The sequence below is a fragment of the Girardinichthys multiradiatus genome, chromosome 12, assembly GCF_021462225.1.
Source record: "Girardinichthys multiradiatus isolate DD_20200921_A chromosome 12, DD_fGirMul_XY1, whole genome shotgun sequence".
Classification (NCBI taxonomy): Eukaryota; Metazoa; Chordata; class Actinopteri; order Cyprinodontiformes; family Goodeidae; genus Girardinichthys; species Girardinichthys multiradiatus.
In genome coordinates, this window is record NC_061805.1 from 51,376,511 (window position 1) to 51,401,556 (window position 25,046).

General features: G+C 40.5%; 1 protein-coding gene across 2 annotated transcripts; it reads right to left on the minus strand.

The window, feature by feature from the left end:
- Positions 1-1,108: 1,108 nt before the first annotated feature.
- Positions 1,109-12,367, minus strand: LOC124878545 (GTPase IMAP family member 8-like). 2 transcript variants are annotated; one of them, XM_047382534.1, is made up of 6 exons: positions 12,194-12,367; positions 9,287-9,350; positions 8,421-8,471; positions 7,461-8,090; positions 5,704-6,846; positions 1,109-3,501 (listed from the first exon to the last, which is right to left on the minus strand). In XM_047382534.1, the coding sequence occupies exons 2-6, from the start codon at positions 9,303-9,305 to the stop codon at positions 2,126-2,128; spliced, it is 3,219 nt and encodes a 1,072-aa protein (XP_047238490.1). In that variant the 5' UTR covers positions 9,306-9,350; positions 12,194-12,367; the 3' UTR covers positions 1,109-2,125. The 2 variants fall into 2 exon arrangements, with proteins under 2 accessions (XP_047238490.1, XP_047238491.1); XM_047382535.1 differs by lacking the exon at positions 8,421-8,471.
- Positions 12,368-25,046: the final 12,679 nt, after the last annotated feature.

Genomic DNA, 25,046 nt, shown 5'->3' on the forward strand with positions numbered 1-25,046 from the left:
CTAGGAGAGAGAAAGGGTTAAACACTGAAAGACAGGGCCATGTGGATCATCTGTAGAAGGTGAGCATTAAGTTGTTGCCAGCAGAAGCTTGGACAATGCCCCTTTCCAGAAAGGTGTCACAGGTAGACACAGGGTCAGGCCAGGTGTAGCTTCTAGGAAGAGAAAAGAGAGAAAACATAAAGTTAAAAGCTGAAATAACAGCAAATAATGCAAAATTGGAGAGTAGTATGAGAATGTAGCAGAGAGAGTGAAAGTGGTCATTATGTCCTCCAGCAGCCTAAGCCTATAGCAGCATAACTACAGAGATAGTTCAGGATAACCTAAGCCACTCTAACTATAAGCTTTATCAAAAAGGAAAGTTTTAAGCCTTAAAAGTATTTATTGGATCTCTCCCCAACTTGTCCTTACCTTCCACAAAACTAGATTAGTTCTGATTGGATGTCGAGTCTGTCAACATTTTCGCGTCGTTTTTATTCGTTTATTCATTTCATTTTAGTTTTTATCCTATGGTGTAGTTTTGATCAAGTCATCGTGTCGTTTTCGTCATGAAATAACGGGTCATCAAAATATAACGAAAATCATTCGTTATTAAAATTAATACTGCTCGTCTCCCTGCTTGTCTGCCTTTCCATTCCTGGTCCTTTTTCTGAGCTCCATGTGTCAGACCAGTTCTGTTCAGTTTTATGATTAAAGCATTCTGCTTCACCTCAGAAAAATATGAAATATGACAAAATATGTAATGTCATATTTATATATTATTGACTTTCTAAAGAATAAATTTAATACTTACATATATGTACATAAAGGTATAGCCCCGAGATGTTAAGGAGGAAATGCAGAAAATCAATGAATAAATTACTAGTTTTTACCAGTTTATAAGTATTATATTAAAACGTGTTATTGCTCAAACAATCTTATGATGCAGTGGCGAGACTGAGACAGTTTCCAGCTCTTTCAAAATATTTAAGATGATCTCCTAGAGTTTCTTTTTCAGCCAAAAAATATTTCTTAACCTGTATCTCTGAGGATGAAAATTTATTTAAAAACCTAATTTATCCCAATTTCTGTTTAAATGTGAGATCAAACAAATGAACAAACTGAATTTTTATTAGAGAAAAGCTTCTTTATTTGAAAAATGGGAAAAATATATGTAGAAATAAATGAATTTCATTCATTCAGAAAAGAAAACTTGACATAAAAAATTCAAAAATCACCTAATTCATCACATTTTACTACTGTAACAAGAACCAAACCAAGTCCCTTAAAATTTCACCTCTAGATTTTTGAGTGAGTGGTTTTAAACCAGTAAACAACAATAAAACCATTGAAAACCCCAACTCAGCAAAGAAAAGAGAAGAAGAAGACATAACACACCCTCCACAAAATAAAAGATGCAAAAGAAGAAGTTGTCCTATTTTACTGAAGATGGGAAACAAAGAAAGAACTCCAATGTTACATTAGCTCAGAAACATATTCATATATTATTTAAAACATTCTGGGAAAATGATCAGATTTCTCACTGCAGATCATCCCATAATAATCAAGAGTGGATCAGGCTGAATACAATAATATACAATATACTAAATATAATATATTGTGTATATATAATTTACAATAATAGAGTGAATCTAGAAGTTTTAGATTCTAGACATATTTTCTTATTCTTTAGGAGGAAATTGCTCTATATTGTATCTTATTGCTTTTAATCATTTTAAACAAACCTAAACATGTTTTCAATGGTTTGATGTTTGGTTCTGTTGGTTCTGTTGGTTCTGTTTCACACATCAAACTCTGCATAAGAACTTATTTCCAGACTTTTCGCTTATTAGCTCCTGCAGTAGTTTTGGGGAATTATTAATTGAATAATGATTTATAATAACAACGTAATGCTTTAAATAAAACACATCATGGTAAGAAATAAATGTCCAGATCTAAAGAAAGTAAAAGCAGATTGTTTAGTGAAATCAAAGATCCACAGGAAGTTGGAGGATGCTTCACATTGTGGTTTTTTCTTCACAACCTGCTTCTATGATTTGTTTTGTCATCATTTGTTTCCATATTGATCTTTCAGTAATTTTCTGTCTTACTTGTTAAATCCTCTTTGCTCTCAAACCTTTTCTTGTATTTATTTATTTTGGTTTTTCTTCGTAGCCGTCATTTCCTTTTGCATCAGAGAAGATAATTTCTTCTTGTATTTCTCTTTGAACTCATTAAATTCTTCAGCCTGTTTTCTGGCATCTTCTTCATATTTTTTCTTAATTTCCTCCAGTTGTTTCTGATATTTTTCCTCTAATTCTTTCCTTTCCTTCTCCTGATTCCTTCTCTTTTGATCATATTCTCTATTATGGTTTCTATATTTTTCTCTTTCTTGGTCAAATTTCTCTTGAAGTCTCTTCAGTTCTTCTAGTCTCTCTTTATCCTCTCGGTGTCGGTTTTCCCACCACTCCTTTCTTTCCGTCTCCCAGGCGTCTCGTTTTTCCTCCATCTGTCTTCTCATCTCCTCCAGTTTTTTGTCGATGGTCTCCTTTTCTTCTGATTCCAGCTGGATTTGTTTCTCTAAAGCTTGTCGTTCTCTTTCCCACTTTTGTTGTTGTCGTTCTTCATCTTCTTTCCTTTTCCTCTCTTCTTCTTCTCTTATTTGCTGCTCTTTCTCTTTCTGCTCTTGCTCCTTCCTGATGTTTTCTTCCATCTCTTTAAGTTGTTCAGCTCTCTGTTTTCTCTCTTTCTCCATTTCTTCTTTCTGTTCCTCCATTTTTCTTCTCATTTCTTCTTTTTCTTCCTTGTGTTTTCTTTCAAGCTCCTCCTTCAGTTTTTGAATCTCTTCTTCTTTCTCCTTCAGGATTCTCTTCACCTGTTTCTGTATGGCAGCTTCAGCCTCCTGCAGCATCTCGCTGGTAAAGCAGCTGCCTCCATTGTTCTTCACCATGGTGTCGATCTTTTGGATCAGCTCAGGGACCTGTGAGCGGTTCTTTCTATCGTAGTTATTAAACAAATGACATCTTCCTCCACAGTCAGCGATCAGCTTCTTAAAGGATTCGTTACATCCCTCCTGAACGTACTCTTCAATCGTCTTCTCCTCATGTTCCAGCCTGTCTCCTCCAGTGAAAAGAATGAAGGTGAAATTTTCTGAATTTTTTCCAAACACTTTCTTCATTAGTCTTAAGGTGCTTTTCTCCTCCTCTGTGAATCTGCCGATTGTTAACACCAGCAGGAAGACATGTGGACCTGGAGCCAGCAGACTGATGCATTTCACCAGCTCTTCATCGACCTGCTCAGAGGACAGAGTGTTGTCAAACAGACCAGGAGTGTCGACCACCATGATGGGACGACCTCCAGCGCTGCCGAGGGCTTTTTGACAGTTCTTGGTGATCGACTGTTGAGATGCTTGAGCTTTAAACTCTTTTCTCCCCAGGATGGTGTTTCCTGATGAGCTCTTCCCACAGCCAGTTTTCCCAATCAGAACAATCCGGAGACAGTCTGCTTCTGGGCTCGGCTCAGTGTCTGTGTCAGAAAAATAAACAGGGCAAAAAATAAATGTTAGCCATTTATAACCAGAAGAAATAATCAAAACAGTGATTATTCCTGATGTAGTGAGATGTTTGTTTTTAGATTAAATCAAACTGCTCTTTGTTTTTAACCCCCTGCCTTGAAAAAAGGAAATTATATTTTTTACTTTAAAGAACTGAAGATTTCATCAGTTTTATCTGCCGTCTCCGATTTCTCAGGTTGCAACAGATACTACAGATCCTACAGATACTACAGATACTACAGATACTACAGATCCTACAGATCCTACAGATACTACAAATACTACAGATACTACAGATCCTACAGATACTACAGATACTACAGATACTACAGATACTACAGATCCTACAGATACTACAGATCCTACAGATCCTACAGATACTACAGATCCTACAGATCTTACAGATACTACAGATCCTACAGATCCTACAGATCCTACAGATCCTACAGATCCTACAGATACTACAGATACTACAGATACTACAGATCCTACAGATACTACAGATCCTACAGATACTACAGATCCTACAGATACTACAGATACTACAGATCCTACAGATACTACAGATACTACAGATACTACAGATCCTACAGATCCTACAGATACTACAAATACTACAGATACTACAGATCCTACAGATCCTACAGATACTACAGATACTACAGATACTACAGATCCTACAGATACTACAGATCCTACAGATCTTACAGATACTACAGATCCTACAGATCCTACAGATCCTACAGATCCTACAGATACTACAGATACTACAGATACTACAGATACTACAGATACTACAGATACTACAGATCCTACAGATACTACAGATCCTACAGATACTACAGATACTACAGATACTACAGATACTACAGATCCTACAGATACTACAGATCCTACAGATCCTACAGATACTACAGATACTACAGATACTACAGATACTACAGATCCTACAGATCCTACAGATACTACAGATCCTACAGATCCTACAGATCCTACAGATCCTACAGATACTACAGATACTACAGATACTACAGATACTACAGATCCTACAGATACTACAGATCCTACAGATCCTACAGATCCTACAGATCCTACAGATCCTACAGATACTACAGATACTACAGATACTACAGATCCTACAGATCCTACAGATCCTACAGATACTACAGATACTACAGATACTACAGATCCTACAGATCCTACAGATCCTACAGATACTACAGATCCTACAGATCCTACAGATCCTACAGATCCTACAGATACTACAGATACTACAGATACTACAGATACTACAGATCCTACAGATCCTACAGATCCTTCAGATACTACAGATCCTACAGATCCTTCAGATACTACAGATCCTACAGATACTACAGATACTAAAGATCCCACAGATCCTACAGGTACTACAGATACTACAGATCCTACAGATACTACAGATACTACAGATCCTACAGATCCTACAGATACTACAGATCCTACAGATCCTACAGATCCTACAGATCCTACAGATCCTACAGATACTACAGATACTACAGATCCTACAGATCCTACAGATACTACAGATCCTACAGATCCTACAGATCCTACAGATCCTACAGATCCTACAGATACTACAGATACTACAGATCCTACAGATCCTACAGATCCTTCAGATACTACAGATCCTACAGATCCTTCAGATACTACAGATCCTACAGATACTACAGATACTAAAGATCCCACAGATCCTACAGGTACTACAGATACTACAGATCCTACAGATACTACAGATACTACAGATACTACAGATCCTACAGATACTACAGATCCTACAGATCCTACAGATACTACAGATCCTACAGATCCTACAGATACTACAGATCCTACAGATACTACAGATCCTACAGATCCTACAGGCAGACTGCGTCCTGATGTCAGGATCCAGGCATAGCAGGAAAAAACACAACTTAGGGACATTCTGCTGCTTCCAACTTTCTCTCTGAGACCCAGATAAGAAAAAAAAATATTATGAGGTCATAAAAATTTGCAAGCTGTAGAATAAGTTGGCAAAAATAATAGTGAAAGTAGGGATCATCTAATTTCTTATGAAAAAACAATGTTTAACAGCAGAAATAAAGGAGAAGCTGAATTCCCTGATCTTATGTAGGAAATCAGGGACATGAAGTTTTTACCTGTAACTGTGGTCTTTGAGTTAAACTCCTTCAGTTCAGTCTGTAGCTGTGATTTTTCCTCCATTAGGCCACATGCTAATGTTTTCGTTGTGAAACCGGTCCAATTCTCCCTGTCAGAAATGCGTTTCTCCACCTTCTCCAACAGTTCTGGGATCTGCTGCTGGTCCTTGATGTTGAGAACATCATATCTTCCTCCACAGCTCTGACAGAGCTCCTGGATGTCCTCGTTCTCCTTCACAAAGTTAACAACATCTGGAGCTGCTGGATCTGACTCCACAGTGAACAGAACCATGGTGAAGTCGTTGACCCGAGAGCTGAAGATGTCCTGGAAGGTCTGTAGCTCTCCCTTGTCTTCATCGGTGAGGGGACCCACAGGTAGGACCAGGATGAAGGCGTGGACACCCTCAGGATCACAGAGGGAGATACACCTGAATGATTCCTCCATCACCTTCTGCTGAGCTTCTCCATACAAGGCAGGCAGCTCCACCAGAGAAACCCAACGTCCACACACCTCTCCCTGGTTTCTAACACACTCTGATGAGTTGGAGGCTGAATGAAGCTCTGTCTGACCTAGAATGACCTTGGCTGCTGAGGTCTTCACTGCTCCTCTCCTCCCAAACAGAACCAGGTTCAAAGCAGACTTTAGTGCTGGGATCTCATTTTCCTGAACAACGTTGTTGATCTTCGTCATTAACTGGTCATAGTCTTCTTCAAACATGTTGTAGTATTTTCCTCCACAGTCTTTAAGGAGTTCATTGACAGTGTCGCTGTGTTCCTTCTGTGTTATGATGACCATTGCATGTTTGAAGGCATCTCCATCAAACAAACTCAGGATGAACTTCAGTGTTTCTCTGTTGTCTTCAGTAAATTCTGAAGGTTTCACCAACAGCAGCAGAACATTTGGTCCAGGAGGACAGAGACTCACACAGTTCTTCACTTTTCTTCTCATGTTCTCCTCCGTCAGACTGAACATGTCAGGGGTTTTCACCACCGTTGTAGGTTTTCCTCTCCACTCTCCACAGGAGGCCACACAATGTGATGAAGGTTGTCGGCCATGAAACACTGTGTCTCTTATGATAAAATTACCAAGTTCTGTCATTTTTTCATCACTTTTTCCAAACAACACAATCCTGAATGCAGAAACTGGAACAGAAAAGAAAAACGTGGAATGAGAAACATTTTCAGTTATTGTGAGCAAACAAGAAGACATATTGGACAAACATCTAAACTCATGACTCCCACATCATGACCACACCTCCACCGACCCTTTGTCCTTTATGGAGGCTCAGTTGATTTAGCTGAGTTGTATGAAGGTTGTTTTTGTGACTTTAACAAACTTTAGTTGAATTTAGTTCAGTAACTTTCATAACTTCTCCCAGATGTTCAAACATCTGAGGTGTTTCTGTAAGAACTTTTTTAAATGTTTGATTTTTCTCCACAGCAAATCAAACTCAGTTTAGTTGAATTCACAGGAAGGTGGAACCAGAGCAAAGCTGCTGCTGTGCTTCACAGACTGAACATATGTTAAAAACAAAACTAGATCTTAGATCTGTCAGAAAATCAGGCATGTCTTCTCCAAACGTCTCTCAGATAAGGAAGATACAGAAGTTTTCTACATTAAAAACAAGAAAAATGCTGAACTGTCATGGAGATGTTTTCTGGTATGCTTAACAGCCTGAACATCTGTTAAAAACAAAACCAAATCAGACAACCAAAGTTTTCACTCATTTATTTCTCAGAGTTGCTCCGTCACTCACCGTCTCTAACAGCAGCCACAGAAGAACCTGGTCTCTTCTTTTGGTCCTGCCTCTGATGATCAGCTGGTAAAGTGGTCGGTACTTCTTCAAACTCTTCATAGCTCACATGTTCTCCATTATTTTCTTTCACAATTTGATCAAATCGAGTCAGCAGCTGTGGAAGGTCAGTCTTCTCCATCTTTAAGTGTCTGTCTTTACATTTTCTGATTAGGTCCTTCAGTGGAGAACCTTTCCTGTGTTTTTCCATCGGATCTGAACTTCTTCCTCTGGGCTTCAGAGTCAGTATCAGTGAATGATCAAATGACTGATCACTGAAGGTTTGAAGGACTCTGTAGATCCAGTTTTTGTCTGCCTCAGTGAAGTCTTCAGGCTGTAGAACCAACAGGAACACATGAGGTCCAGGATCAGAGAGTCCAGCACAGTCTTTGATGAACTTTGCCAGTTTGTCTGCTGTGGGAAACAGCACATCTGGGGTGTTGATGACGGTTATTTGTTTGTTCTCCAAAGGACGAGAGATCTTTTTGAAGTGTTCTTGTGTTCTGCTGAAACCATTGTCTCCAAGTATGAAGGTCCCCACTGCAGCCCTCTGAGACCTTCTCCCACCGAGCAGAACAACCCTCAGCTCAGACACTGAAATTAAACACAAAAAAAACTGTTAAAAAGTCATGAAACAGATTCAGTAACCAGTAATATTTTATCCACAGCTGTTCTTTATTTGATCCAGATGGTTTCTACCTTCAGCCTGTGTTGGTCAGGCTTTCAGAAAGAAGATTAAGAAGAGAAGGATCTAAGTAACAATGTCTAAAATGCTGAGTGTTCATTTCATAAGTATGGAGGCAATTCAACTTCTTGACAGGTAGTCTGACTTCAGTCTTTGTCAGAATTCAGGGAGGATTTTAAGACTAATCAGGTTGATCATTTATCAGCAGAGAAAATCATAGTCAGTCCAGTTAAACTCACTGGAAGGTGGGATAAGTTCAAGGCTGTTGCTGCGTTTCACAGACTGAAAATCTGCAAAGACAAAAAGACTCAAAATCATTTTAAAAAATCAAGTTAAGAAATCACCTTAAATGCAAACATCTAAGTACTCCAGAAGCAGCAAAACCAAACAGGTCCAAGAAGAAAATGAGTAATCTAAAACAGAACTAGTTTAACCAACTGCTGTTGGCACCTAAACAAGAAAACACTAAACTAAAACCAGAAGACCAGGAAATAGTGGTTTCCTTGTTCTAAAAACATCCAGGCTGAGAAACTTTCTGCTTGTGACGCTTTCATCTCCAGACTGAAGCAAAGGTTTCTTTCTGGAGACACTTTCATGGAGGTCAGATTTGATTTCAAGGTCTTTTTTGGGGTATGAATTATTCTCTGAATCGCTCTTCCAGAAAAAACAAAATCCAAAGTCAAAGTTCTTGTTTATGAACAAACTTGGTTAATAAAGTTGATTCTGAACCTGAAGTAAATAAACTGATAAGTGAAATGAGCTGCCATAGCAGAAGTTATTATTATTTTCAGAGCGTTTTTATGCTTTGACTGAATGTAGGAAAAAGATTTAATTTTATTTTATCCTCCCGTTCTTTCCAAGCCTTCAACAAGTCACAACCTTAAGAAGCTAAAGGTCAATAGATGTAGACCTTCCATATTTCATTTCTCTTTATTTAAAGGCACATAAAAGATCAAATAACTATTTTCTTGAACTTTTATAATAATATCTGTTCTACATGATCACATCTAATGACTGAAGACATCTGAACCTATGCATGTCTCATAAATGTATCTACATAAACAAGATACATCCATACTTAGAAATGAGGTCTAACTAAACTCACCAGGTTCTGCAGCAGCCATGACGCCTCTGTCACACTGGACTCACCCAAGCTGAAATTCAGGTTCCTAACGCAGGAGAAATGTTACATTTAAGAAACGTGGCCACAGTGACAGATAAGGACGTATTTTGTACAGCGTGACAATCACGAATATTTTATTCTATACAGTGAAGCCCAAACGTATTCATACCCTGGACCGATTTAGATTTTGAATGTTTTTATTCCACCCTAAAAATATTAAGATAGACTTCTGTGAAAAATAAAAAAATAATGTGACAATTTAAAGACAAATTATTTATCTGCTTTTAATTACATTTTATGTAAAAATGACAAATCAAGAATAATTTATATTATTCTTGTTGTGGAATTTTCTTATCAAAGTGGAGAGAAGTTGACTCATAACAAGAGAAAATCCGGACTTTGTCTTATAAGTTTTATTCAAAGGCATTCAGCGTTTGAATGACTCTGTCACCGAGCAAGTCAGTTGAAGCAGAGCCCCGATCAACATTTACACACAGTATTTATACCAGAACATGACAGTGTTATCTCAACTGCAAAGAGTCTGTGTTTTATGACCCAAACCCTTCTTAAGTTCAAAAGTGACAAGGTTATCTAGGAACAGACCTAACTGCCCTTCCTGACATTGTCCTAAAGATGGGTCTGAACCATCAAACTTCTGATAATGGCTTTTACAGCTTCTTCCTCTAACACAGATATTCTGAGGAGTAAAAAAGGTTATACACTGTGAAATGCTTACTGCAAGAATTTCCATCACATTCTCAACAATCAACGGACATTTTTTGTGGTATTCCAGCCATCAACCCTTCTTATAAATGACTGAGCAGATTTTTCATGTTTTTCTTGTATTTTGATGATTTTTCTTTGGTGATGAGCTCCATGTCTTTGAGGTTACATGGAAGGCTTCCTGGCCATCACCCTAATCTTTAGCTCCCTCCACAGATTCTCTCTCTGATCCAAGTCTGGACTCTGGCAGCTCCAAAACATTAATATTACTTCCAACCAGAAGAAACATGTTGGTTAAATTAAAAGATTATTTTAAACCGTAATCTGCCAGGGCTGTGAATAACTGTATATTAATTAAATGTACACATGTTGACAATCTGCATGTAAATTACATGTCTTATACATGACATTCAGGCAGTCTAAGCTGAAAAGATAAACTTAATTTTTAATTGAAATTTTATTCACCATTCACAGGGGCAAAGTAACAAAAATAGTTAAGAAGTTAAAGCACTGCCTCGTTTGGACTTAAGATGACAGAAACACTCCGAGGAACGTTTACCAGGATCATCCTGCATCTTTCAACATCTAGGAAAAAATACTAAAACTAATTTAGATCTTAGCAACTGCAAACAAACCTGTGAGCCCAGTTCAGTTTGATTAGAGGTTCTGTTTTCAGTCTGTTACATTTACCAAACACACAGAGACTAATGAGTGACTGCAAGCAGAAAGCAGCAGCTGCCCTCAGGGAGATCAGCTTCTATCATCAGTTGAACTTGTTCTTCCACAAAGTTTAGGTGAGTGGTACAAGACAGCAGCGAAAAGACGTCGGACCACATATTTAAAGGGGAACATCGCATCTTGGTTTGTACTAAAACCAGTTTAACAGGAACTTTAAGGAAGAGAAAAAAGAAAAAGGTTCAGTAAAAGGTATCAGTCCTTGATGTTCGTTCCAGTACACGGTTCTCCTTCAACAACTTTTGATAACTCATTTTAAGAATTAAAAAAACTGCAGAAATAACTAAGCAAACTGAGCAGGATTGTGTAGACCAGCATGAATCCAGTTCAGCTAACTGATCACATCTTTGTCAAAGTCCACAAAAACTAAAGCTTTTACAAAATGAACCAACAGAGAATCAGGTGCAGTGATGTCTGTATTTCAGTTTTCATGGCTAAAAATCAAACCATGGATCTTTTCAGCTAACATAAGGTTCATAAAGAAAGAGGTTTAGGCCTGTAGTTTTAAATAAGTGTAACTGAACTTAGCACCTAGTTTCAGATTGGAAGTGACATCATGAGAGACAGAGAGACTAAACTCACTGTGTGGAGATCCAACATGTTTACATCAGACTAATAAAATGATTTCTGTCTTTGAGGCTTTTCTTTGTCAATCATTTACATAATGTCTATATTTATGCACGTTTTTTTCCTCAAAATGATGTAATCAGGCATACAACAATATAAAATAAGGTACAAATTCTGGTATTTTCAAATAATAAAATAAAAAGAGTAAAAGTAACATCTTTACAAAATAAGGCCAAAGACAGTAGGTAATCTATGCATATTTGCACACTGAAAGCTACTGATGAGATAAACTGAATGTTCACTGCAAATGTTACAGATAAGAACAAAAAGGTATGTTAATATACAAGAAGTCTCACTTTGTGATGAACTGGGTGGGAATGTTTGGTTAAAATGTGCTTCTTCAATCATTAAAGTGGCCAGAGGTCAGTGGGGTAACCATATATTATATTCATGTAGGAGTTGTGTTAGTTCCTAGTAAATGTGACGCCCACCTCTGGTTATGTATCATTATTACTGTCTGAAAGTAAAGAAAGCAAAAATCCTTCCAGATGCACAGCATCCAAACCCAGAATGAAATATCTTTCAAAAAAAGCAATACATCAACCAGAAAAACGACAAAGAAAGGTTTTTAAAAGAATGAATCACAACAAATGTAACAGAGTTGCTCCAACAAGCTATTCTAGAGCTGTTTATGTAGGTGTGACAGTCCCATAACCGAGAGCTCCTTTAACACAGGCAGTGACTTTGGATCTGACTGTTTTCAAAATTAAACTAAAAAATAAAAGAGATCATGATCTCCTCAGCTTCCTGTTCACAATAAACTGTATATATATTCTCTGAAATATCCAGATTTTCTTAACTCACCTGTTGCTGACTGTGCCCTCAGGAACAAGTTAAAGTTAAAAACTCAACACACCCAAAAACGTCTCTGGACTTTTAAAGTATCTTTAAAATGTAAAAGGAAAGTTTAGCTTTCAAATCTAATCTTCTCCATGTCATTTTGTAGTGTTTCAGCTTCTCTGGTCAAGTTCAACTGCAGGATGTTTTATGAAAGTACCTGCAGTGGTACGCTGACATGTTCTTCCTCATTCCTGCACAAACTAAGACTTCCTTCATCAGAAAACCTCCAGGGCTCAAACTGAACAGGATTCTGATCTAAAACACCTTAAATGTAAATACGTTTTATTTTTTAAACTCAACATTAAAAACTTCCCTTTTCACTACAATAAAACATTGTTTTAAAATCATTTTCCTGAAACAAAAGTCCTCTGATTCAGTGCTGACATGAAGATTATTCTACAGTCATTGAAAACAGAGATCCAGTCAGAGTTTACCAGTTTTCCTCTTTGTGTGCAGCTAAAACCTGAGTGTTTGTGGGCAGTCAGACTCAGCAGGTCAGTCTTATTTGGTACTGCTGCTGGCTAAATGAGTTGTCTTTAGAGGATGTAGTGACATGTATGTCAGTGTGTTATTTCTTTATTTGTGCTGCTATTGACGGTTTATGTCAGTTACATGAATACAGTAAAACTGGGAGTCTGTTGTTCGGAATCAGAATATCCTGATATATTAGGTACAACATAATAAATCTGGTCAAAGCATGAGCAACAAATAACTTGTGTAAAATAGAGGCAGTTGTTAAAAAGATCAAATAAAACCACATTTATACTAAAGCACGTTTCCATTACTCCTTCACATTCTGGCTGTTGTTGAGTTTAGCTGGAGCAGCTGGATAGAAACTGTTGCTCAAAGACACAGGGTCGATAACGGGAGGAACCAGCAAATGACAATGAAAATCAGTGAGCTTTTAAACTGAGGGAAGTGCAGTGTGGACCAATGAGAAAGGGGAACAGGTAATCAGATGAAATGATGAACAGGTGTAAAGACAAGCTGCAGGGAACTGAGAAATATATCTGAAGGTAAACAACCAGTAGGGGGAGCAAGACTTGACTAACAAAACTAAGGGACCAGATCTAAGGGGAAAACACATGAACACCATCACTGAACAGTGATCAGAGAAACTAGTAAAGAAGGAACAGAAAAACACCTGACAGAAAAAAAGTAAACTATCAAAAAACCCAAAATGGCAGATCCTGACAGTTCTGGACTTTTTGGAGCCAGCAGGAACTGTGAAGTTCTTCAAGTGTGGGCAGAGGACAGCTATTCATCTTTTAGGCCACATCAATGACCCCTTGGAGCTCTTTCCTCTGAGCCACTGTACAGCTGGTGGATCACACACAGATGCAGTAGGTCTTTATGCTCCCAATAGATCAGTGAAAAAATGAGACCAGCAGATTCTGTGGGAGGTTATTTCTCCTAAGACCCTTCAGGAAGTGCAGCCTCTGTTGGGCCTTCTTCAGAAGCTCAGAGGTGTTCATGCTCCAGGTCAGGTCCTCCTCAATGTGGACTCCCAGGAAGCAGAAGTCAGTCACCCTCTCCACAGAGTCCCTGCTGTAAGTCCACTATTATCTCCTTGGTCTGGGAGATGTTGAGAAGCAAGATGTTCTCTGCGCAGCAGGCTGTCAGCCCTCCACCTTTTCCCATTTGCAGACTCATCCCCCCAGAGATGAACTCCATCACTGTGGTGTCATCTGTGAACTTGACAATGGTGTTGTTGTGGTGAGCAGGGGTGCAGCCATAGGTGTAGATGGCGTAGAGCAGGGGACTCAACCCACAACCCCGTGGAGAGCCGGTGCTAAGGCCTGAAGATGTATGTTGACCCATTCTGACCTTCTGGTTGTGACCCGACATGAAGCTGTGGATCCACATGCTGGAGTGTTGCAGCCCAGTGTGACTCAGTTTGTCCACCAGTCTGTAGGGGATGATGGTGTTGGATGCTGAGCTATCCACACCCTTTCTGACTTGGCACCATTACCCCTAATTCATAGCGGAAGCAGTTTGTTTTTACTTCCGCTTGCGCTGTTGTTTAAAGTTGCAGGGTTACACTTGCTGTTGATTTAATTTTCTTGACTCCGCATTTTCCTTTACCTGGCGTAAATGGCAACGCATTGGAGGTGGATACATTACAAGGATGTTTTATAAAGAGGCGAGAACAAATCATTAACGGTGCCTCACTTGTCACTTCTCACGGACTGGGTAGACAACATGAAATTATGGCCTGAAGTTACCTATATTGACATTATTAATTACCTTGTTTATTGTGAAGGCGTTGATGGTGAGGAATTACGTAATTATAAGAGCACCGAGGCGTATAATTACCAGCACAGCAACAAAATCAATAACGTAATGTTCAAGAAACAAGGCGACTTTATTTTCTGAAAGCATCTGTAGAGCTGAGCCACAGCATCAGTCAAGCTAAACACTTAGCATGGGTCATGCTCAGGGAAAGTGGAGCGGTGGAGACAGTCGGCTGTTCCTGTATTGCCGGATTAGGGAAATCATGTAGTCATGCGGCGGCTATTCTGTGGAAGGTATATCACTTATCTGGATATCAGAATGTTTAGATCACTGAAACAGAAACACTGGACTGGCTGTAGGCTGTGATCGGGGAGACGTGCAGCTGTCATCTTGCTGCCTGCTACGTGTTTACATGTGGAAGCCATGCTTTGGCAAAGTCTGATGTAATGTCACACAAAACACTCAGTAAAAGCTAAGGATTGCATGATTAAAATGCGAAATGGGGACAAACCACATTTACAATTTCATTCAGCAGGAACAGATACGGCCCTTTTGTTGATTTAGCTGGAAGCTGTCTGGCTCAAAGAGGTCCGGATCTTTGGAGCAAAAAGCTGACCTTAAAAAGAGGCTCAGAGAGCAGGAAAGATATAGAATGAGGTGGAGTCTGTGTCTTAAAGGCTTGAAGGAGGAGAAAGATGAAGATATCAGGTCTTCAGTCACTGACACTTTAAAACACATCATTCCTGAATCTGAAGGAGGCTTGAGGAGGAAGTGGATGTTGTGCGCAGGCTAGGAAACAAGATGGATAAAAAAACACAGAAACATCATTGTTCTGTTCAAACAAAGAATTATAAAAGAAGAAATTTGGAGAAAATCACAAAGGTCAGCTTACTGTCAAGAGCGGGGCATCAGGTTTGCTGAAATGTTACCCAAAGAGGACTGGGAGGAGAGAAATCGTCTTATTGATCAAGCCAGGAAGGCTGGAAAGGTGGCCTACTTTCGAGGTCCCTTTGGCTATATTGATTGGTGCCAAATTAGAGTGGAAATGTTCATGCAAGATAAAATGGAGATGCAGGATTTGTTGCAGGACTTGCAAGTGTAATGCTTTCCCCTACGCGTTCTATTGCTAACTTACTGCATAGCGTTTCTTAAACCCCATTTTTTCAGTTTTAAATCAAAGGTTTATTTCTGTTACTTTTTTATGTAAAGTGAGGAAATTTCATTTGGTTCACTCGGTGTTAGAGGCTTAAAAGACATTATCAAAAGGAAAGCATTATTTTTGTTTTCAAAATTACAGAAAATGAATTGTTTTTTATTCCAAGAGATTAACTCATCGATTACAGATGAAACATTTTGGGCTAACAAATGGGGCGACAAGATTTTTTCAGCCATGGGACAAAACGAACTGTGAAAATTTGTTTTAGTAGTTTCTCTGGGGAAATTTTAACACACAAAGGAGACACAAATGAACATTGGTTAACAGTGGTGACCAAAACCAACCACCTGATCCTCATAATGAGTTCATCTTTATGGCTTTAATTATGAGAGTTTAAATAGAACTCTTCTGAACGAATTATCTCAGATTATTCTTGAATTAAAACACGGTATCTCACTGATCATGTCCTTTTGGGAGGGGATTGGAACATAACTGAATTATTGGATAGGTGGCCTCCAAGATCAGGCAAACAACAATATAATAGTCTGATAAACAGTTTTATGACAGATAATAATTTAACTAATGTGTGGAGAACTTTGAACCCAGAGCTCGCTGAATATCATGGATTAAACCTAATGGACAGTGTAGACCAAGATTGGATGATTGGTTAATAAATAATAATCTCTTAACATATGCCACAAAATCAGCAATCTCTAAAGCACCACTATCTGATCATTGCTTTATAAGCTTAACAATAGGACCAAATATAAAGATAAAGAGAAACGAAGGCTATTGGAAATTTAATGCTAGTTTATTAGACAATGATGATTACTGTAACAGGATTAAAAAATATGCAAAGATGTGGAAGCTGATCACTCAATTACAGATGACATAAATAAATGGGAATTTTTTAAATATAAAATAAGATTGGGTTCAATACATTTCTGCAAAGAACTTAGGAAGAAGGAAAACAGTATGAAAATGATCTATTCAGAGAAATTAACAAAATTTGTAACTCTTTAGATACAAACAGTCAAACATTAATGGAACTGCAAGCTAAATTAGATGATTTATAGATTAGGGAAGTTTATTTACTGATATTTCTTTGGTTCTTGGACCCCGAAGGAAGACACAAACGCTGAGAATGATGTGAGCTTGAATGGACAATTTAGGATTAGAATTAGAGACGTCTTCCCCCAAAGGGCCGAGGCTGAAATAAATGAACTGTTAGGCGTAAATAATATCAGGCCGGATAATGAATGAATCGAGACTAACAGGGAGAAGGACGGGATTACGAGAAGAAAGGGAAAGAGAGAGCTGGACGGAAAGAGATGAGTTAGACAGAAAGAGGAGGGAAGGAACGTGACGCTCGAGCACAGGAGGGTGGAAAGAGTCAGGCGATGAATGAAAGAAAGTAGGGAGCCTGACTGGGTGCAAGGCTCTGAGGAAGATGAAGGAATGAGAAAGATGACTCGAGCCGCGGAGGCATCGAGATGACAAATGCGTTAAACCACGGATGCATGGGAGTGATAGATGAGACTGCAGAAGCATGAGAATCAGAATCAGAATCAGAATCAGAAAAGCTTTATTGCCAAGTACGTTTTTGGACATACAAGGAATTTGTTTTGGCGTAGTCGGTGCAATACAGTACAAATTAAACAGTATAAACATATCTACAATATAATATAAATATATGTGCACAGTTTTAAGTGAGTGAGAGTAAATATAGAGCAGTATAAGATGCAAGAGCAATACAACAGTACAGGTGATCATTGTGCAAGTAAAGCAGGAGTCCAAGCTGAGCGTTAATGTAACGCATAGAGTTGCAGGTTACAGGTGTCCTGTCAGTAAAAAAAGGGGGGGGGGGGGGGGGGGGGGGGGGGGGTAGTGTGAGTGTCAGGGTGGTTTCTGGGCTTTGTTAACCAGGCTGGTGGCAGATGGTAAAATACTGTTCTTGTGGCGTGAGGTTTTGGTCCGGATGGACCGCAGCCTCCTGCCAGAGGGGAGAGTCTCAAAGAGTCTGTGACCGGGGTGGGAGGGATCAGCCAGAATCTTCCCTGCCCGCTTCAGGGTCCTGGAGGTGTACAGTTCCTGGAGCGACAGTAGACTGCAGCCAATCATCTTCTCAGCAGACCGAATGACACGCTGCAGCCTGCCCTTATCCTTGGCTGTAGCAGCGGCGTACCAGATGGTGATGGAGGAGGTGAGGATGGACTCAATGATGGCTGTGTAGAAGTGCACCATCATAGTCTTTGGCAGGTTGAATTTCTTCAGCTGCCGCAGGAAGAACATCCTCTGCTGGGCTTTCTTGATGAGGGAGCTGATGTTTGGCTCCCACTTGAGATCCTGGGAGATGATGGTTCCCAGGAAGCGAAAGATTCCACAGTGTCAATTGTGGAGTCACAGAGGGTGATGGGGCAGGTGGGGCTGGGTTCTGCCTGAAGTCCACAACCATCTCCACTGTCTTTAGAGCATTGAGCTCAAGGTTGTTCTGGCTGCACCAGTCCAACAGATGGTCCACCTCCCATCTGTACGCGGACTCGTCACCATCAGAGATGAGTCCGATCAGGGTGGTGTCGTCCGCAAACTTCAGAAGCTTGACAGACTGGTGACTGGAGGTGCAGCTGTTGGTGTACAGGGTGAAGAGCAGAGGAGAGAGAACACAGCCTTGGGGGGAACCGGTGCTGATGGTCAGGGAGTCAGAGACGTGCTTCCCCAGCCTCACGCGCTGCTTCCTGTCAGACAGGAAGTCAGTGATCCACCTGCAGGTGGAGTCGGGCACACTCAGCTGGGAGAGCTTCTCCTGTAGCAGAGCTGGGACGATGGTGTTGAAGGCAGAGCTGAAATCCACAAACAGGATCCTGGCGTAGGTTCCTGTGGAGTCCAGGTGCAGGTCCAGGAGGATGAAGTGAAGGGCTAGGTTGACTGCATCATCTACAGACCTGTTGGCTCTGTATGCAATGATAAAGAGAAGGAATGATGACATGACTGTACATGCTGAGGAGAAATGATTGACTGTGTCTGACGAATGCTGGAGGTTGCAGACCTTAGAGAAATGCAGATAAGAGAGATGAAGTTAGATGGGTTGATCTTTATCTATGAAGATAAATTGAATTTAATTAGAGGCCATCCACCACCAGACAATGCGATAAGTTCTTTCCTAAGAACTGAGAGATCGTTGAGCAGTTAACACTGAGTGCAAGTCTGGACGAAGATAGGATGAAAAAGCTGAAGATGACCAGCGGCTGAGTTGTTGAAGGGAAGCTATTGAAACTCCTTGAGAGGCTGCAGTAATTATTGCTTCCATTCTAAATGAATGTCCTGAAAACTGACTGGGGGCAGATTGCATTGACTACAGTTTGTCTGAGGTGTTTGAGGAACCAGGAGGCGATCATAGAAGCCCTTCTGAAGTGTGAAAGAGGGACATGTTAGACCGACTGAGTTTGTGACGTTCGAGTGCGAATTTCAACATGGATTGGAAATAAAACAGGGGCCTTCCCTTTGGTATGTATAAGGAAAAGTTGAAGTGGTCAGGATAAAAAGTATCTTGATGAATCAAATTAATTGTTTGGGGAAGTAAATTCGCTTAAAGGAGTGATTTTAGATAAGCAGAAAGAGGGCCAGAAAGCAGAGCTGTAGTGAGATTATTTGAGGATAGGGAACGTAACAGGTCTTTGGGATTCAGGCTGAGGGATAGAATGATTAGCGATACCTTTAAGGAGGAGTTTAATTGTGTGATTTGAAAAAAAGGCTCGGAGCGGGTTCAGATGGGTGTTGTTTTACGAAGAAATTGATGCCTGCTAGTAAACTCCGGGTATAAGGGAGTTTAAAATGGTGGTGTTTAAAACAAAGGTATGAAGGCCAGGACTGTTTGAATGCGGACTGGATACAGAGCGAGGCAGAATTTAGAGAAGGTTTGCCTGGTGAAAGAATAAGATCTGAATGTGGAGGGAGCTAGACCTGAATTACGGTATTATTGGAGCAGAGAACGGAGAGAAGGGATTAATCCAATTTCAGTTCTTCCAGGGGTGGAATAGGAGTGGGCTGAACGTTGGCAGTTGGACAGAGACTGAGAAAGACCTGAAATTTGGGTTAGAATAACCTGGAACGTGACGAGCGGAAATGATGAAGTTAAATGAGACTGCTTGATAGGTTATGCGTTGGGTGGTAGGGCAAGATAGATGTAGAGGAGGAAGAACCTTTATTTAAAGCCTCCACCATGGCTGCGTTGTCACATAAAGCAACGATACGTTTTCTTTTCCAATAGCGGCCCCAGGCTAAGGCGATGGGAATGATTTAATAGAATGCTGAAGATTCTGACTGAGGAAAGGGGGAAGGCCACACGGCAGTGAACCATTCACCCTGAAAAACCTCCCAAAACCAACGGACGGAGCTACATCCGTGAAAATGACCTTACTAATATTGTCTGTTCATAAATTGTTTCGTAAGAGTTTGTTATTCTGCTGCGGCAGTATTGCAGTTAATACTTATGTTTTGAAAACACTTAGTCCAGAAAGGTGCTGTAAATCGATTATCGCAAACTGAACAGAGCAGCGCCGACCCAGTGTGCAGAGAGAAAGCTTGCTCCACAATTTTGACAGGAAAATATATAGTTAAGAACTGCATCAAAACAGTAAATGGTTCCTTAGCGCCTGGTTGATAAGGGAACAAGGTTGGTATAATGTTCGAAGGCGTAAATGAATATTTCAATTTTCTACGGAGCGAACAGGTTGCTGTTAAATGTAGCAGTTTTTTCTTCCTTTCCCCAGTAGAGGGTGCTAATATTCTTCAGTAGGTTGGTCACGTTAAGCGCAATAACAAAGTTTCCTAGTTTCAATATATAAGCTATGTAAACTCACACACAGTTGAAATATTATGCATTTTAATTTTAATTAGTGGTACAGGGAAAATATAGAAGGCGACGGTTAAAAGTTAAATAAATATACAGTGTAAGACAGGGTAAAAACACTCAAAGGAAAGATTGACAAGGATATAAGGGGTTGTAATAATTTAAGGTAAATAATTCATTTATGGTAAATAATAAGGCAAAAAAGGTTAAAAGCAGCATGTTTCTTGAGTTACTAAAGGTATTTAAGCTCTGTATATATTTTTTTTAGCTCTAATGATGTGTTCACATGCAAGGCTCTGTCAACAATAGGATTGTGAACCATCCGTTTGAGAGACCATCTTTTCGACCGGGACTGCAGGCTGTAAAAACTGAAACGAGTCAGCCGGGAGAACGACGTCAGCGTAAAAGAAGGAGATACCGTTCCAGTTCCCAAAGAGGCTGGGGTGGAAAGACAGCAGTTTGAGTTTGGCTGGGCAGGAGTGGTGGAAGAAAGGAAGAGAAGAACAAAGAGCGCTCTGATGGCTGACTAAGGGCTAATCAGAGGTGTCTTGTGTCTTGATAAATTTTCAGTGGCGAGAACAGACCAGTCTTGGCAGACTGAGATTGATTGAGTGAGGAGACTCCTAGATTGAGTGAGGGTGGATGCAGCTTTGGCAGAGAAGGATTGTGATACTGATAGAAAAATCAGGAAGCCATGTTTGAAATGTAGGTCGACGATGAGGGACGGATAGGTATCGAGCTTATTCTATGCTCAGGTTAACTGAGCAGAAGACGTCTCTGAAATGCTTAAAGGCGGCCGGAAGCTCGCCAAAGGGAGATTATTAGTAAGGCGTGGAAGAGATGATTAAACATAGCAGTAAAGCCATCAGGGGAAGCAACACATTGGTCGACCACAGGAAATGGTAAAAATGAGAGAAACCAGATAATGAGCTGCCCTGCAGGATTTGGAGCGGAGCCTGAGTGAGATGTTAGAATGCATGGAAGTATATGATCTACCTGGATGTAAAGAGGAGTGGGAAACACAGTGTGCTTAAAGGGCAAATGAATGAGGAAACAGCTGAGAAAAAGAATGGAGTGATACATCTCACCCTTAAAGACGAGCCAGGACGACCGTTGCCATGGTGAATGTCAGTGGGAGGAGCCGAGGAGCGGGTTGAACATCGGCAGAGCGGAGAAGAGGAAGTGCTGACGTGGCAGAATTAGAGGCGAACTCCCGGAGAAGCTGAGTAAAAGAAGATATGAAGCTCTGGAGAGAATCCATGGACGAGATGAATGAAGCAGGGAAGATTGTTGGATGGCCGGAGTAGAAGAGGACATCGAAGCCTGGGTGTGGGACGAAGACCGGAGGAAAAACCTCTGCAGAAGCCCTAGATTTCTTATCAACAGAGCAATAAGACAGTGATGCCCCTTATCCTCTTTATTGTTTAAAATGGTGGCAGAAATGTTATCTATTTTGATCAAGACCAGTGACACCAAAGACATTAACGTATTTGGACAAAATACAGGTCCTTCTCAAAATATTAGCATATTGTGATAAAGTTAATTATTTTCCATAATGTCATGATGAAAATTTAACATTCATATATTTTAGATTCATTGCACACTAACTGAAATATTTCAGGTCTTTTATTGTCTTAATACGGATGATTTTGGCATACAGCTCATGAAAACCCAAAATCCCTATCTCACAAAATTAGCATATCATTAAAAGGGTCTCTAAACGAGCTATGAACCTAATCATCTGAATCAACGAGTTAACTCTAAACACCTGCAAAAGATTCCTGAGGCCTTTAAAACTCCCAGCCTGGTTCATCACTCAAAACCCCAATCATGGGTAAGACTGCCGACCTGACTGCTGTCCAGAAGGCCACTATTGACACCCTCAAGCAAGAGGGTAAGACACAGAAAGAAATTTCTGAACGAATAGGCTGTTCCCAGAGTGCTGTATCAAGGCACCTCAGTGGGAAGTCTGTGGGAAGGAAAAAGTGTGGCAGAAAACGCTGCACAACGAGAAGAGGTGACCGGACCCTGAGGAAGATTGTGGAGAAGGGCCGATTCCAGACCTTGGGGGACCTGCGGAAGCAGTGGACTGAGTCTGGAGTAGAAACATCCAGAGCCACCGTGCACAGGCGTGTGCAGGAAATGGGCTCCAGGTGCCGCATTCCCCAGGTCAAGCCACTTTTGAACCAGGAACAGCGGCAGAAGCGCCTGACCTGGGCTACAGAGAAGCAGCACTGGACTGTTGCTCAGTGGTCCAAAGTACTTTTTTCGGATGAAAGCAAATTCTGCATGTCATTCGGAAATCAAGGTGCCAGAGTCTGGAGGAAGACTGGGGAGAAGGAAATGCCAAAATGCCAGAAGTCCAGTGTCAAGTACCCACAGTCAGTGATGGTCTGGGGTGCCGTGTCAGCTGCTGGTGTTGGTCCACTGTGTTTTATCAAGGGCAGGGTCAATGCAGCTAGCTATCAGGAGATTTTGGAGCACTTCATGCTTCCATCTGCTGAAAAGCTTTATGGAGATGAAGATTTCATTTTTCAGCACGACCTGGCACCTGCTCACAGTGCCAAAACCACTGGTAAATAGTTTACTGACCATGGTATCACTGTGCTCAATTGGCCTGCCAACTCTCCTGACCTGAACCCCATAGAGAATCTGTGGGATATTGTGAAGAGAACGTTGAGAGACTCAAGACCCAACACTCTGGATGAGCTAAAGGCCGCTATTGAAGCATCCTGGGCCTCCATAAGACCTCAGCAGTGCCACAGGCTGATTGCCTCCATGCCACGCCGCATTGAAGCAGTCATTTCTGCAAAAGGATTCCAGACCAAGTATTGAGTGCATAACTGTACATGATTATTTGAAGGTTGACGTTTTTTGTATTAAAAACACTTTTCTTTTATTGGTCGGATGAAATATGCTAATTTTGTGAGATAGGAATTTTGGGTTTTCATGAGCTGTATGCCACAATCATCCGTATTAAGACAATAAAAGACCTGAAATATTTCAGTTAGTGTGCAATGAATCTAAAATATATGAATGTTAAATTTTCATCATGACATTATGGAAAATAATGAACTTTATCACAATATGCTAATATTTTGAGAAGGACCTGTATATTAATAAGTTGGTTGGCTGATGACACGACTCTATTTTTAAAGAACAGTGATCAAATTCCCAAAGCATTACAACTTTTAAATAGTTTTTCTATCTGGATAATAATAATTAAATAGAGATAAATGTGAAATTTTGACCATTCATGATTTTCCCTTGCAACCACTGTATAATATAAAAGTGAGGAAAGATCAAATATTTAGGAATAATAATATGTAAAGATGAAGCAATATTGGAAGAAAAATATATCTTAAGCAATATAGAAAAATTTAACTTTTAAACAGATGGCTGCAAAGAGATTTTACTATCTTTAGAAGAATCCTCCTAACCAAAATGGACAGCTTGTCCAGATTGATCTATCCAGCTTATTCTCTGCCAGTCCCATCAAATATGATCAAAGCTATAAACAACATTAATCTTAACTTTGTATGGAGGAACAAATGTCATTACATTAGAAAGGAAGATATGTTTTAACGTTATGAGGATGGTGGTGGTAATGTCTTCAATTTTATTGCCATGAATGGTGTCTTAACTTCACTTCACTTCACTTCATCCTCCGGCACCTGGACTCCACAGGAACCTACGCCAGGATCCTGTTTGTGGATTTCAGCTCTGCCTTCAACACCATCGTCCCAGCTCTGCTACAGGAGAAGCTCTCCCAGCTGAGTGTGCCCGACTCCACCTGCAGGTGGATCACTGACTTCCTGTCTGACAGGAAGCAGCGCGTGAGGCTGGGGAAGCACGTCTCTGACTCCCTGACCATCAGCACCGGTTCCCCCCAAGGCTGTGTTCTCTCTCCTCTGCTCTTCTGCTCTTCTCCCTGTACACCAACAGCTGCACCTCAGCCCAGCAGAGGATGTTCTTCCTGCGGCAGCTGAAGAAATTCAACCTGCCAAAGACTATGATGGTGCACTTCTACACAGCCATCATTGAGTCCATCCTCACCTCCTCCATCACCATCTGGTACGCCGCTGCTACAGCCAAGGATAAGGGCAGGCTGCAGCGTGTCATTCGGTCTGCTGAGAAGATGATTGGCTGCAGTCTACTGTCGCTCTAGGAACTGTACACCTCCAGGACCCTGAAGCGGGCAGGGAAGATTCTGGCTGATCCCTCCCACCCCGGTCACAGACTCTTTGAAACTCTCCCCTCTGGCAGGAGGCTGCGGTCCATCCGGACCAAAACCTCACGCCACAAGAACAGTTTTTTCCCATCTGCCACCAGCCTTGTTAACAAAGCCCAGAAACCACCCTGACACTCTCCCTTTCACTTGTAACCTGTAACTCTATGCGTTACATTAACGCTCAGCTTGGACTCCTGCTTTACTTGCACAATGATCACCTGCACTGTTGTATTGCTCTTGCATCTTATACTGCTCTATATTTACTCTCACTCACTTAAAACTGTGCACATATATTTATATTATATTGTAGATATGTTTATACTGTTTAATTTGTATTGTATTGCAC